This window comes from Cherax quadricarinatus, chromosome 36 (genome assembly GCF_038502225.1).
Source record: "Cherax quadricarinatus isolate ZL_2023a chromosome 36, ASM3850222v1, whole genome shotgun sequence".
NCBI classification, from domain to species: domain Eukaryota; kingdom Metazoa; phylum Arthropoda; class Malacostraca; order Decapoda; family Parastacidae; genus Cherax; species Cherax quadricarinatus.
Window position 1 is genome coordinate 20,802,582 of NC_091327.1, and position 15,730 is coordinate 20,818,311.

The window sequence follows — 15,730 nt, forward strand, 5'->3', positions numbered from 1 at the left end:
AGGCCTTGGTCAGATGACCGAAAGCTCCAGCTATGGGTCATCATGTGAGACCCCCATCAGGAAACACTTGTCCTGTTTCCTGACAAACTTTATCAGCCAGTTCCTTTTATTATTAAAAGCTCCATATTGTGAGGCTAATTTATGTTTGGTAAGAATTAAGATAATATAGAAGACTGAAGTAACAGCTTGAGAAAATCTCATAACACTGCTAATTCTAACAAATGCATCTAATAGTAAGTAAAAACGTACAATAAATAACAGCAGATCTTAATTATAAGCCTCATTAACCCCTTGACTGTCGAAACCCCAAATCCTGAGGTGTCTCCTGGTGTCAAGAAATTTTTGGAAAAAAAAAAATAATTTTTTCTTATGAAATGATAGAGAATCTTTTCCCGATGGTAATGACACCAAAAGAACGAAATTTGATGGAAAACTTATGGAATTACGCTCTCGCGTAGTTAGCAATCTCAGCGATATTTACAAATCGGTGATTTCACCCACTTTGAGCCCTAATTTCGGCTAATTCTATTGTTCCAGTCGACCAAACTCATAGCTATTTCTTTAGAACTCCATTTTTTCTATCAATTGAGTACAAGAAACTGCCCATTTACTGATTTCAACTACCCAGTAATGTGGTCAGAAATTTGCAATTTGGCCAATTTCACGCAAATTAAAAAATATGCCTATTTCAAAATAGGGTCCAGAATGAACAATGCAGAGCTTCCTGGCTCTAAAATAACACTTTCTTTGTTCATCAGTCATGTCTCCAGGCCCCTCTGATATTATTATTGCTTTCTGTATTGAATTTTATTCCCAGCCAGAGTAGAAACATTGGACGTGTTTCTTTCCACCTGTTGTCTATGTTCCCCATCAGTAAAATGGGTACCTGGGTGTTAGTCGACTGGTGTTTGTCGCATCCTGGGACACTGACCTAAGGAGGCCTGGTCACAGACCGGGCCGCGGGGGCGTTGACCCCCGGAACTCTCTCCAGATAAACTCCAGATAAACAAAAAATAGAAGATTTACTGCTATGCAGACTACTGCAATATTGTAATAATTGTATAAATAATGTCAACCCATTCATGACTGCATATTAGAATGGCTAGTTGGACATTTATTGGACAATGACATCATTTGTTCACTTTTGAACATCGGCAAAAATCAAACGTTTCCCCTACTTCGAGCTCTATTTCAAGGTTCTTTTCATAGTAAAACCAATCAAAATCACCTCTATTTCTATAATATGTTTTCCATTCTATCAAATGAGACCACGAAAACGAGAATACAACCATAAATACTATACAAAAATAGACCACAAAGTCGGCGTTTTAATTAAAATAAAGTCGGAGTTTTTTTTCTCATTATGCACTGCGTGCTGCAGGATTTTTTGATATGGTGCACACTGACCATACAGACCCATTCTCTCACATGTGGGCCTACCAGCTTTCTCCTGCTTGATTTGAAGCCACTAGAATTTGAGTACGTATATATATACGTCAAATACGGTGGCTCGTAAGACATATATATACGACCGAAACAGTCAAAGGGTTAAGGATGAAAAGACAAAACAGCATAATCAGAAGGCAGCATGCATCCTGGAAAGGGCAAGTGGAGTTTTACACATAAGGCAGCTCTCAAAACGTATAAACAAGTGAAATTAGTTACTTAACCCTTTAACCCTTAAATGGTCCAAACGTATATATACGTTTTTTCAACATCTGAAAGTATGTAAAAAAATGTAGATCTTTTTTTTTGTTTTACATTTGAAAATGTGTAAAAAAAAAGTAGATCTACTTTTGTAGCACTACGAATTTGAACGTCAATTTGTTTGGACCGTTTAAGGGTTAACTGTCAAACTATTGTTCTACGTTTTACTGCTAGCATTCCAAATATTTAAAAAAAAAAATCTTTTAAAACAGAGGGCAATTTTCTGTGTGTAATAAGATCAGAAAAAAATTTAGGCCAGTACATATTGAGATATGTATAATAGGGGCCTGTCATCCAATTTTCTGTGCGCTCTCAAAAAAAAATTGAAAAATTGTGGAAATTGAGTTGTTCATATAGAAAAATAGCTTAACTCTTTGGCAACACAATGGTACAGGAATCAATGTTCTACGACGTTTCTACAAGAAATTATAGTCATTTATATCAGGTATGGTGACGGCTATATGGGTAGCGCATCTGCTGACAGCCCATATATTTTTTTGGAATTTTTTCCTTCTTTTTTATCGCTTTTTCTTGCATTATTCTGTCCTGTCTAAGGGCAATGTGTGGTGTAAATATTATGCAGAAAATTCGGAGTGTGGAAATTAGGAGAAGGTGTGGAGTTAATAAAAGCATTAGTCAGAGGGCAGAAGAGGGGTTGTTGAGGTGGTTTGGTCATTTAGAGAGAATGGATCAAAGTAGAATGACATGGAAAGCATATAAATCTATAGGGGAAGGAAAGAGGGGTAGGGGTCGTCCTCGAAAGGGTTGGAAAGAGGGGGTAAAGGAGGTTTTGTGGGCGAGGGGCTTGGACTTCCAGCAAGCGTGCATGAGCGTGTTGGATAGGAGTGAATGGACATGAGTGATACTTGGGACCTGACGATCTGTTGGAGTGTGAGCAGGGTAATATTTAGTGAAGGGATTCAGGGAAACCGGTTATTTTCATATAGTCGGACTTGAGTCCTGGAAATGGGAAGTACAATGCCTGCACTTTAAAGGAGGGATTTGGGATATTGGCAGTTTGGAGGGATATGTTGTATATCTTTATACGTATATGCTTCTAAACTGTTGTATTCTGAGCACCTCTGCAAAAGCAGTGATAATGTGTGAGTGTGGTGAAAGTGTTGAATGATGATGAAAGTATTTTCTTTTTGGAGATTTTCTTTCTTTTTTTGGGTCACCCTGCCTCGGTGGGAGACGACCGACTTGTTGAGAAAAAAAAAAAAAAATTCTTTAAATGTAATAATTGACTATTTGGCATCATAAAAGAGTAGGCGGAGCTTATACGTAGACTTCTAGCCAATCAGGAACCATCTAGCAGTATTCCCGCTCCAGAGAGCCAGGAGAAATCACTTCATTATTACGCTTATATCAACTCTACGGCTTATTTATCTATCAGAATTGATCTAATATGATATAATAAACACTATAAATAACATACAGACATGCTATATACTCTAGACTGAATAAAATAGGCCATAATATGGTGAGAGTCCACCAGCAATATGTATTTCGATATACACTAGTTACTCGTCTCCATGTCATCTTTGAGTAAGAGAAAACGGTGTTTTGAAGAGGATAACTGCACTTGAACGTCAGTTTACTAAGAAATACACCGAAACAAACGCGATTTTTGCAAAAAAATTTTTTCGAGACGGCTGGCCGGCCGGCGTTCCAGGCCAATATCTCGGAAGTAACTTATTCACTTATTTCGCTATGGTACGCCTTTATTACTTTATTAAGTTGAATAATATTCACAGAAATGGTAAAATAATGATTTCTCTAATTAATTCCAAGAGAATTTTGGAAATATTCCAAATACTTTGGGATTTATGTGGGAGTAAAGGGCAGATTTTTTTCAACATTCCAAGAACTAACAAACTTTATTTTTTTGTGAAATAAAGATAAGTTATTTAGAGGAAAGGTCTCAGGGAAAATTCGTATAAGTATTGTTCTCTCGGCACCAAGTGTCCAAACAACCTTACGTCGTCTCATAGGACTACCTTCCTGCCAAAGGGCATTTTCAGTAAATCAGTCCTTTTTCAGTCTTTTCTCAGTTGTTGTTTGAGGTATCTTATTGATAATGGAGCGAAACAGTCTTCAAGAGTGTATTTTTCAGTCTTTTCTCAGTTGTTGTTTGAGGTATCTTATTGATAAATACTATTTACAGGAAATAGAGAAAACACTTAGCCTTGAGCACCCAAACTGAAGGAGGAAATCTGACGGTAAACAAAGAAGCAAAAATTAATTGGATAACAGGCCCCTTATTTACTGCTAGCATTCCAAATATTTTGAAAAAAAAAAAAAATTAAAAGAGGGCAATTTTCTGTGTGTAATAAGATCAGAAAAAAAAAATTTAGGCCAGTACATATCGAGATATGTATAAGGCAGCAAAGATGGCACTAGATGCTCATGTGACAGCAACATGGAGTCCTGCTGCTTGCAAAAAATTTGCTGTTATACCTTTCTTTTTTACTTTATATGTCCCAACAATGTTTTTAAAAGTGCTAGAGTATATGAAACACCTTCAAGCACAATGTCAGTGTTACTACTCTGCTGACAGTGCAGTCACTCAGTATTGCTGATGGTGCATTTATCCCACTGAACCTTGACACATGTTTATTTGTTCTCACTGTTCCATACACACACGAGCATATTTTTTTTTTTTTTAAACAGGGTTTGACAAGGTTAGGTTAAGGATTCCTAACTTTATTGATAAGCTAAGAGCTGTTACCTACATCAGCTCATTTGAAAGCATTTTTATTGTTATGAAACATACACGTAGGGAACAGGATGAAGTTGGAGCCATCTGTGGGCCAGCATTTTCATCTGATCAACTGACTTTATCTCGTTGACATCATAATGTTGTATGAATGTGTTCCAGACTTGAGTCATCCTGGGAATAAATGATCTCAGATGAAGTGATGTTCTGGAGAAGGGTACAGCCAGAGTGAAGTTTCTGCTTTCTGCCCGTCTTGTGGTATAGAAACTTGCTTTACGCTGTCCTCGAAGTGGGTCCAAGTGTGGTACTTTTACAATATTGGCCTTGTACATAACAGTAAGGCCACCCACATCCCTCCTGTGTTGATGGTTCTGCTGAAATGACAGATCTATCCAGGATTGGTCCAGGCGAGAGATGAGACCCATTAATGTTAACACAATTAATCCGTTGCAGACAAAAAAACATTCACAAAAAAAAAAAATTTTAACAATTAAATCATTATTACATACCTTTATTGAAGACTAATGCTGGCTTCTGGAATGCCTTCTACACTCCCTGCATGCCTTCTACACTCCCTGCATGCCTGCCACACTCCCTGCATGCCTGCTTCACTCCCTGCATGCCTGCTACACTCCCTGCATGCCTGCTACACTCCCTGCATGCCTTCTACACTTCACGCTTAAATTCCATGGTGTTTCTCACTTTCCACACTACAGGAACTAAATTTACTAGGAACTTTCTTTGGAGCCATGGTTACTTATTTTGCAGTTGCACTGTAAAAACCCACAAAAAAAATGGAAAACAAGTGAAATGTTTGGATGTATGAGCAGAAGCTACCTCACACACCAAGAGAGAACCAAACTGACGCGCAAGTGGCCCCAGCTGGCGGACAGACGTGTCCGAAATGGCTGATCACCAGGAGCCGAAAAACCGGCCGATCACCGAGTTGGCCAGTAAAAGGAACGGCCAATAAGCGAGGGTCCACTGTAAGTGGAAAGATACAGCTGTGATCAAAATGTGTATTACTTGCCAGTCATGCTTATGCCTCATATCTACAAGCACAGTATAGTACTTTCGCTTTATTGTGTTATCCTAGGTAATTTGCACTATGTATGATAACTGTACTTATGTGTACCTGTGTCTAGATAAACTTAGTCCTTGATTCTGATTCATGAGTGGCTCTGAGCCAGAGCTAACCAGAGCCATCTAGCCAACCAAAGTTACCAGCAAGCCAGTCGAACATGTATTACACATGTTGCAGAATCATCTCTCTCTTCTTAAGGCATAGAATGACATTACCATTTGCATCAGAATTGAAAAGATGTACCACAAATGTTGCACGTGGGTTATCTAGGTTTTTTATGTTTCCTCAACCACTTGGGGGCCATGTCAGTCTCAAAGCCACTAAACTTGGGGTCAACATCACTTTCCTCAAAAAAGTATTTTTAATATGATGTGGCATTAGTGAATCCCTGGGGTTTTCCATGCTGTTTGCTCTAGCTGGCATTCGGTTAAAGGTACTAAGTGGTCCCAGATTTTTAAATACTGAACACACTGAGTGTTAAGACCCATTTTATACTGCCTAGGCCTGTCAGGCCTCTGGCACCAAATTTGAAAGCCTGAAAACGTAGTAAAACGTAAATCAACTGTTTGACAGCTAAATGGTTAAAAGGGATTATTTAGATGTGGCCTTGCCAAGGCAGGGTGACCCAAAGAAGAAAACACATTCACTAATATTCACTCAATCTCACTCATCCCAGAATCAGATTTCCCCTATAATTGCAACACCCCCACCCTTCTTCAAAAGTGCAGGCACTGCCCTACCTACCTCCAGGACTTGAGTCTGGCTAACTTGCCTTAACAGATACTTAGTTGTCATCACTGGGCAAATTCTTCACTGTTATTGGCAAGTGTATCAGAGTACCTTATTCATTACTGTATGCCCTGGCCACCTTGAGCAAGGTACATTTTCAAAAATGTTTGCTATAAAACATTTTAGTCCATGTGTTTAACTCCATTAGTAGAGAATTTAATCAAACACTCTTATTTTTGTATTTTCAAGTTATCAGATTATTGTGACTTTTATTCTTTATTATCACTGAATTATAAATTGCAGTTTACTTTTGTGGAGCATGTTGTAATTTTGTAATTTTTTACAGCTGGCTATCGGGCGTGAGTGTGTGCTCCACTACAGTAATTTGAAGCGTTACTGTGTCTTCTCTCATAATGAACTGGTTTGTAAAATGGCGTCCACTCCTGATGAATTAGATTTAACAGTAGCAGCAGCTACATACCAAGATATGCTGCGAATGGTGGATTTGGAAAAGAAGCTACGAAGATCACTCCTTCATTGGGTTGGTATTAGTTTCTTACTAAATCTTTGCTAACATTAATTTGCAATGTTTTTTATTGTCCTTATAAGTTTTACGGTTGTTATTTGCACTAGCAGATTTTCTTTCTATACTCGGTCATTATTTTTTTAATGTTTGTGATTCGAAAGAATATAAAGGTGATTCTCAATTTCAAGTGGTTCAAAACCATTTACTTTGGAGGTGAAACTTAAGATATTTACTCAACATGAAGGCAGCAAGTCCTTAACTTGTATCCATTTATTTACTTTAAAATATGGCTATTTAGTTACAGTAATTATTTGTTTACGTATTCAGTGACAGTAGATATTTACTTATTTATTTAGCACTGCAATTGATAGTTTTAAAGAATAAGACCTTTAGTTCCAGGCAATATTAAGGTAGCTTTTGGAGAACTGTGTGCTTAACATATTTCTGCAGATCCCTCATTTTCATGAATAATAAAGCAAAACTGAATACTTTGACTTACCTCTTTGTGTGGTTTGATCTTGTCAATCTGAATGTAGCCTTATAATTGCTGGTGCAGTACTTTCATTGTCTTTACTGTATTTCTTTATAGTGTTTTAAAATAGTATTATGTAATACAAAAATCCTTCATATAATCAACAGTATTACGTTATAGAATAATAAGCCAATACCAGTATTCTTATATGAGTGTGAAGGGTTGTGAATGCTGTAGTGAGGAGGAGGAGGAGGCTGGAGGCAGTGGAGATGTCGTGTCTAAGGGCAATGTGTGGTGTAAATATTATGCAGAGAATTCATAGTGTGGAAATTAGGAGGTGTGGAGTTACAAAAAGTATTACTCAGAGGGCTGAATAGGGGTTATTGAGGTGGTTTGGTCATTTAGAGAGGATGGAGGAAAATAGAATGACTTGGTGGGTGTATAAATCTGTAGTAGAAGGGAGGAGGGGTAGGGGTCGTCCTAGGAAAAGATAGAGGGAGGGGTTTTGTGTGCAAGGGGCCTGGACATGCAGCAGGCATGTGTGGGCATGGTCGATTGGAGTAAATGGAGAAGAATGGTTTTTGGAACCTGACAAGCAGTTGGAGTGTGAGTAGGGTAATATTTTGTGACGGGAGTCAGGGAAACCGGTTAGCCGGACTTGAGTCCTGGAGGTGGGAAGTACTGTGGCGGCACTTTAAAGGAGGGGTTTGGGATATTGACTGTTTGGAGTGACATCTAAACTGTCATATCTGGGCTCCTCTGCAAAGACAGTGATTGTGTGAATAATGATGAATGTGTTTCTTTACTTTTTGGGTCATCCTGCCTGTGTGGGAGATGGCTGACGTGTTTAAAAAAAAAAGTCGGTACACAGTCATAGCATAGAGAAGAGGACAAAAGTAGATGGGTGTGTTGAGGTGTCTGCTGAAAGAAAGGAGTTCATCATTGGAGGCAAATAAGGTAAATTAATCAGAGTATAGTGGTGCCTTCCCTTTTGTTGGGGTGAGGCATAGTCTTTGAATATTGTAGCGAGGAGGCAGTGGCAGCTGAAGGCAGTAGAAATGGCATGTTTGAGATCAATGGGTAGCACAATTATTGTTTGGAGATTAAGGAGCATATAAAAGGTTTACTTTATGTAATTAAAGGAGGCGGTCATCTGACCTGTTATGTATGTCTATTTGCTTTGGGCACAACAAAAGATTGAACGAGTGAGTGAAAGTTTTCTTTGTTTTGTCTCCCTGTTGTGGTGGGAAATGGCCAGGAGTGTTAAAAAAAAAAATTAGGTGGCCGAGGAGCTATTGAGTTGTTGCCATTGAGAAAGGATGGAGCCCAGTATGTTGACTAAGTTATTTATAAATCCAGGGTGGATGAAAGGAGATATAGAGAACATCACAGTTAGGATTGAAAGGAGAGGGGTTTAAGCTGGTCTTGAGTGATAGGGACTTCCCGTGAGTGAGTGAGTTCATGTTAGTGAGTGGCGGCAAATATATTTTGGTCTCAAAATATGCTGTGAGAGCACCATAACATTAATAATTAAGGATAGCCAGTTAGCCAATAGGTAGTAGGTTAGTAGACAGCAACCACTCAGGAAGGTACTACCGTCCTGCCAAGTGAGTGTGAAATGGAAGCCTGTAATTGTTTTACATGATGGTAGGATTGCTGGTGCCTTTTTTCTGTCTCATAAACATGCAAGGTTTCAGGTACGTCTTGCTACTTCTACTTACACTTAGGTCACACTACACACACATCTACATGCATATATATACACACCCCTCTGGGTTTTCTTCTATTTTCTTTGTAGTTCTTGTTCTTGTTTATTTCCTCTTATCTCCATGGGGAAGTGAAACAGAATTCTTCCTCCGTAAGCCATGTGTGTTGTAAGAGGCGACTAAAATGCCAGGAGCAAGGTCCTAGTAACCCCTTCTCCTGTATAAATTGCTAAATTTAAAAAGAGAAACTTACGTTTTTCTTTTTGGGCCACCCTGCCTCGGTGGGATACGACCAGTTTGTTGAAAAAAATAATGTTTTTTTTTTATTTTCTTACTAGTTCTTGTTATTGTTTATTTCCACTTATCTCCCTGGGGAAATGGAACTGAATTCTTCCTCCATATTCCATGAGTGTCATGAGAGGTGACTGAAATGTTGGGAGCAAGGGGCTAGTAACCCTTTCTCCTGTATGTTACTAAATTTAAAAAGAGAAACTTCAGTTTTTCATTTTGGGCCATTCTGTCTTGGTGGGATATGGCCAGTTTGTTGAAAGAAGAAGCCAGTTAGCCAGACTAGTTCAAGGGATGAGAAGTTCACTGCCTACACTGCTTGACACTGGAGAGTTTACCTGGAGAGAGTTTCGGGGGTCAACGCCCCCGCGGCCCGGTCTGTGACCAGGCATAATTCTTAACACCATTTACTTTATTCTTGGAAATATTCATAAAATAGGTGACTTTCACATCAGAACTGAGACTTGTGTTTTCTACAGGGAGTAACAAGTGCAGAAAGAGAAGCATTTGAGCTTCTACCAGATGATGAAAGACAATGTGATTTCTGCAAAACAACATGTTTTCTGTCAGCTGTGACCTGCACCTGTGTCCAAGACCGCTTAGTGTGTTTAAGACATTATAAAATGTTATGCGAATGTCCACCAGAGAACCACACACTCAGGTTAGTTGTCAATATTTTTCCTTATAATTAATTCGTTGTTCTGCTAATTTTTTCCTGCACTTCATTGTCCCTGACATGTTTAATTGCAATTATGATGACTCCTGTGCTTCCTTGAAAATTTACTTTGATAATTTTTTAACACATTGGCAATCTTCCATTAACCCTTTCAGGGTCCGTGCTGTAGATGTACGGCTTTATGTTGAGGGTCCAAACCATAGATCTACGCCATGAGCTCAGCTCGCTCTGATAAGCTGTGAGTGGTAAATTTGGGCCTTGATATGAGAGAATACATCTATGTGGTATGTGTGTACCACATGAAACAAATCCTGCAGCACACAGTCCATAATGAGAGGAAAAAACTGAGACCATAATTTTCAGTTAAAACAGCGAATTTGCAGTGTTTTTCGTATGTTTTTTATAGTTGTATTTGCGATTTCTTGGTCTCATTTGATAGAATGGAAGATATATTACAGAAATAGAGATTATTTTGATTGGTTTTAGTACTGAAAATAGCTTGAAACAGAGCTCAAAGTAGCAGAAATGTTAAATTTTTGCCGATATTCAAGAGTAAACAAATACTTTGGTTTGAATAAAAATTCATTATGTGAATTTAAAATCAAACTGGAATTCATTTGTAAAGTCTGAAAACATAACTAATGAACAGAGGAAATGTTAGTTTAGTGCCAGGAATGCCTGCATTGTTTATTCTGGACCTTATTTTGAAATTGGAATATTTTGAACTTTGCATTAAATTGGCCAAATTACCAATTTCCGATCACTTCATTTTGTAGTTGAAACAGTTGACTTGCCGATTTCTTGTGCTCAATAGATAGAATAGAAGTAATACTAGTGAAATAGCTAAGAATTTGGTCGACTGGAATAATGTAATTGGCCTAAAATGAGAGTCAAAGTTAGCAAAATCACCGATCCGTAAATATCGCTGACACGTCAAAATTCGCGAGAGCATAATTTCGTAAATTTTCCATCAGATTTCGTACTTTTTGTTTTATTACCTTCAGAAAAAGATTCTCTACCATTTCATAAGAAAAAATAACAAAATTATTTTTTGAAAATTCTTGGACCCTGGTGTACACTTTGAAATTTGGCCTCTCGACCCTGAAAGGGTTAAAGTAGGGTGACCTTAAAAAAAAAATTCTCCATGAATCTTTCAGTAACTGTCTTGCCAGAAGTTTGCAGACATCACAATTCAGAGATTCTCTGAACAGCAACATCCCCACCCCTTTTTCAGAGTGCAGGCATTGTTCTTCCCACCTAGAACTCTAGTCCAACTAATTGATTTTCCTGAATATTCTTCATAAATGTTACCCTGCTTAAAATCCAAGAGGTAGTCAGATCTGCAGTACCACTTCTCTTTACTCACTTGGCTCTTAACAAGCTCACACACTACTTCTGGATACTCAATCTTCTTCCATTTAAAATCTTTCATTAGTAGAAAATATAAACAAAGAATTCTATGAGTTTTAAGTGAAATTCCTTAGGGGTGGAGGCATCTTTATTGAAACCAATAAAATGCACAGCATTTTGGGCATAAACAAGCTGATACAAGGTTATTTTGTAGGCAGATATTTTCACATGTATGAGGGAGCTAAAGTAGAACATTAAGGTAATGTAAATGTTTCATGTGGATGCCAGATTAAGTATAGAAACTATATTCGCTTGAATGTGCGTGGATGTAGTGCAGATGACAAGAAACAGATGATTGCTGATGTTATGAATGAAAAGAAGTTGGATGTCCTGGCCCTAAGTGAAACAAAGCTGAAGGGGATAGGGGAGTTTCAGTGGGGGGAAATAAATGGGATTAAATCTGGAGTATCTGAGAGAGTTAGAGCAAAGGAAGGGGTAGCAGTAATGTTGAATGATCAGTTATGGAAGGAGAAAAGAGAATATGAATGTGTAAATGCAAGAATTATGTGGATTAAAGTAATGGATGCGAGAAGTGGGTCATAATAAGCGTGTATGCACCTGGAGAAGAGAGGAATGCAGAGGAGAGAGAGAGATTTTGGGAGATGTTAAGTGAATGTATAGGAGCCTTTGAACCAAGTGAGAGAGTAATTGTGGTAGGGGACCTGAATGCTAAAGTAGGAGAAACTTTTAGAGAGGGTGTGGTAGGTAAGTTTGGGGTGCCAGGTGTAAATGATAATGGGAGCCCTTTGATTGAACTTTGTATAGAAAGGGGTTTAGTTATAGGTAATACATATTTTAAGAAAAAGAGGATAAATAAGTATACAAGATATGATGTAGGGCGAAATGACAGTAGTTTGTTGGATTATGTATTGGTAGATAAAAGACTGTTGAGTAGACTTCAGGATGTACATGTTTATAGAGGGGCCACAGATATATCAGATCACTTTCTAGTTGTAGCTACACTGAGAGTAAAAGGTAGATGGGATACAAGGAGAATAGAAGCATCAGGGAAGAGAGAGGTGAAGGTTTATAAACTAAAAGAGGAGGCAGTTAGGGAAAGATATAAACAGCTATTGGAGGATAGATGGGCTAATGAGAGCATAGGCAATGGGGTTGAAGAGGTATGGGGTAGGTTTAAAAATGTAGTGTTAGAGTGTTCAGCAGAAGTTTGTGGTTACAGGAAAGTGGGTGCGGGAGGGAAGAGGAGCAATTGGTGGAATGATGTAAAGAGAGTAGTAAGGGAGAAAAAGTTAGCATATGAGAAGTTTTTACAAAGTAGAAGTGATGCAAGGAGGGAAGAGTATATGGAGAAAAAGAGAGAGGTTAAGAGAGTGGTGAAGCAATGTAATAAGAGAGCAAATGAGAGAGTGGGTGAGATGTTATCAACAAATTTTGTTGAAAATAAGAAAAAGTTTTGGAGTGAGATTAACAAGTTAAGGAAGCCTAGAGAAAAAATGGATTTGTCAGTTAAAAATAGGAGAGGAGAGTTATTAAATGGAGAGTTAGAGATATTGGGAAGATGGAGGGAATATTTTGAGGAATTGTTAAATGTTCATGAAGATAGGGAAGCTGTGATTTCGTGTATAGGGCAAGGAGGAATAACATCTTGTAGGAGTGAGGAAGAGCCAGTTGTGAGTGTGGGGGAAGTTCGTGAGGCAGTAGGTAAAATGAAAGGGGGTAAGGCAGCCGGGATTGATGGGATAAAGATAGAAATGTTAAAAGCAGGTGGGGATATAGTTTTGGAGTGGTTGGTGCAATTATTTAATAAATGTATGGAAGAGGGTAAGGTACCTAGGGATTGGCAGAGAGTATGCATAGTTCCTTTGTATAAAGGCAAAGGGGACAAAAGAGAGTGCAAAAATTATAGGGGGATAAGTCTGTTGAGTATACCTGGTAAAGTGTATGGTAGAGTTATTGAAAGAATTAAAAGTAAGACTGAGAATAGGATAGCAGATGAACAAGGAGGCTTTAGGAAAGGTAGGGGGTGTGTGGACCAGGTGTTTACAGTGAAACATATAAGTGAACAGTATTTAGATAAGGCTAAAGAGGTCTTTCTGGCATTTATGGATTTGGAAAAGGCGTATGACAGGGTGGATAGGGGGGCAATGTGGCAGATGTTGCAGGTGTATGGTGTAGGAGGTAGGTTACTGAAAGCAGTGAAGAGTTTTTACGAGGATAGTGAGGCTCAAGTTAGAGTATGTAGGAAAGAGGGAAATTATTTCCCAGTAAAAGTAGGCCTTAGACAAGGATGTATGATGTCACCGTGGTTGTTTAATATATTTATAGATGGGGTTGTAAGAGAAGTAAATGCAAGGCTCTTGGCAAGAGGCGTTGAGTTAAAAGATAAAGAATCACACACAAAGTGGGAGTTGTCACAGTTGCTCTTTGCTGATGACACTGTGCTCTTGGGAGATTCTGAAGAGAAGTTGCAGAGATTGGTGGATGAATTTGGTAGGGTGTGCAAAAGAAGAAAATTAAAAGTGAATACAGGAAAGAGTAAGGTTAAGAGGATAACAAAAATATTAGGTGATGAAAGATTGGATATCAGATTGGAGGGAGAGAGTATGGAGGAAGTGAATGTATTCAGATATTTGGGAATGGACGTGTCAGCGGATGGGTCTATGAAGGATGAGGTGAATCATAGAATTGATGAGGGGAAAAGGGTGAGTGGTGCACTTAGGAGTCTGTGGAGACAAAGAACTTTGTCCTTGGAGGCAAAGAGGGGAATGTATGAGAGTATAGTTTTACCAACACTCTTATATGGGTGTGAAGCATGGGTGATGAATGTTGCAGTGAGGAGAAGGCTGGAGGCAGTGGAGATGTCATGTCTGAGGGCAATGTGTGGTGTGAATATAATGCAGAGAATTCGTAGTTTGGAAGTTAGGAGGAGGTGCGGGATTACCAAAACTGTTGTCCAGAGGGCTGAGGAAGGGTTGTTGAGGTGGTTCGGACATGTAGAGAGAATGGAGCGAAACAGAATGACTTCAAGAGTGTATCAGTCTGTAGTGGAAGGAGGGCGGGGTAGGGGTCGGCCTAGGAAAGGTTGGAGGGAGGGGGTAAAGGAGGTTTTGTGTGCGAGGGGCTTGGACTTCCAGCAGGCGTGCATGAGCGTGTTTGATAGGAGTAAATGGAGACGAATGGTTTTTAATACTTGACGTGCTGTTGGAGTGTGAGCAAAGTAACATTTATGAAGGGGTTCAGGGAAACCGGCAGGCTGGACTTGAGTCCTGGAGATGGGAAGTACAGTGCCTGCACTCTGAAGGAGGGGTGTTAATGTTGCAGTTTAAAAACTGTAGTGTAAAGCACCCTTCTGGCAAGACAGTGATGGAGTGAATGATGGTGAAAGCTTTTCTTTTTCGGGCCACCCTGCCTTGGTGGGAATCGGCCAGTGTGATAATAAATAATAAAAATTTGCTTATGTGAACAGTATTTAGATAAAGACAAGGAAGTTGTCATTGCATTTATGAATTTACAAAAGGCATATGATATTGGATAGGGGAGCAGATGTTGCAAGTGTATGCAATAAGTAGTATGTTATTAAATGCTGTAAAGAGTTTTTATGAGGGTAGTGAGGCTCAGGTTAGGGTGTGTAGGAGAGGGGGAGATTACTTCCCAGTAAAAGTAGGTCTTAAGGATGTGTAATGTCACCATGGTTGTTTAACATATTTATAGTTGGGGTTGTAAAAGCAGTAAATGCTAGGGTGTTGGGGAGAGGGGTAGGATTAAATTATGGGGAATGAAATACAAAATGGGAGTTGAACAGTTACTTTTTGCTGATGATATTGTGCTTTTTGGGGATTCTAAAGGAAATTTGCAAAGGTTAGTAGACGAGTTTGGGAGGGTGTGTAAAGGTAGAAAGTTGAAAGTGAATATAGATAAGAGTAAGGTGATGAGGGTATCAAACGATTTAGATACAGAAAAAGTGGATATTACATTGGAGGGAGGGAGTATAGAAGAAGTGAATGTTTTCAAATATTTGGGAGTTGACTTGTCAGCAGATGGGTTTATGAAGGATGAGGTAAACCATAGAATTGATGAAGAAAAAAAGGTGAGTGGTGAGTTGAGGTATTTGTGGAGACAAAGGTTATCCATGGAGGCTAAAAAGGGAATATACGAGAGTATAGTGGTACCAACATTTAGGTGGTTGTGAAACATGGGTTGTAAATTTGCAGTAAGGAGGCAGCTGAAGGCACTGGAGATGTCGTGTCTAAGGGTAATGTGTGGTGTAAATATTATGCAGAAAATTCATAGTGTGGAAATTAGGAGGAGGTGTGGAGTTATTAAAAGTATTAATCAGAGGGCTGAAGAGAGGCTGTTAAGGTGGTTTGGGTTTAGTTATTTAGAGAGAATGGAAGAGAGTAGAATGGCTTGGAGAGCGTTATAAATCTATTGGGGATGAAAGGTGAGGTAGGG

At 38.8% G+C, this 15,730-nt stretch overlaps 1 protein-coding gene across 4 annotated transcripts in view; it reads left to right on the top strand.

Moving 5' to 3' along the window:
• Positions 1-15,730, top strand: part of Kdm5 (Lysine demethylase 5) — a 121,956-nt gene that overhangs the window by 61,756 nt on the left and 44,470 nt on the right. For all 4 annotated transcript variants that reach the window (XM_070091545.1, XM_070091547.1, XM_070091546.1 and 1 more), the window contains 2 exons: positions 6,586-6,780; positions 9,711-9,892. In XM_070091545.1, the coding sequence (XP_069947646.1) occupies positions 6,586-6,780; positions 9,711-9,892 (377 nt within the window). The remainder of the gene's footprint in view (positions 1-6,585; positions 6,781-9,710; positions 9,893-15,730) is intronic.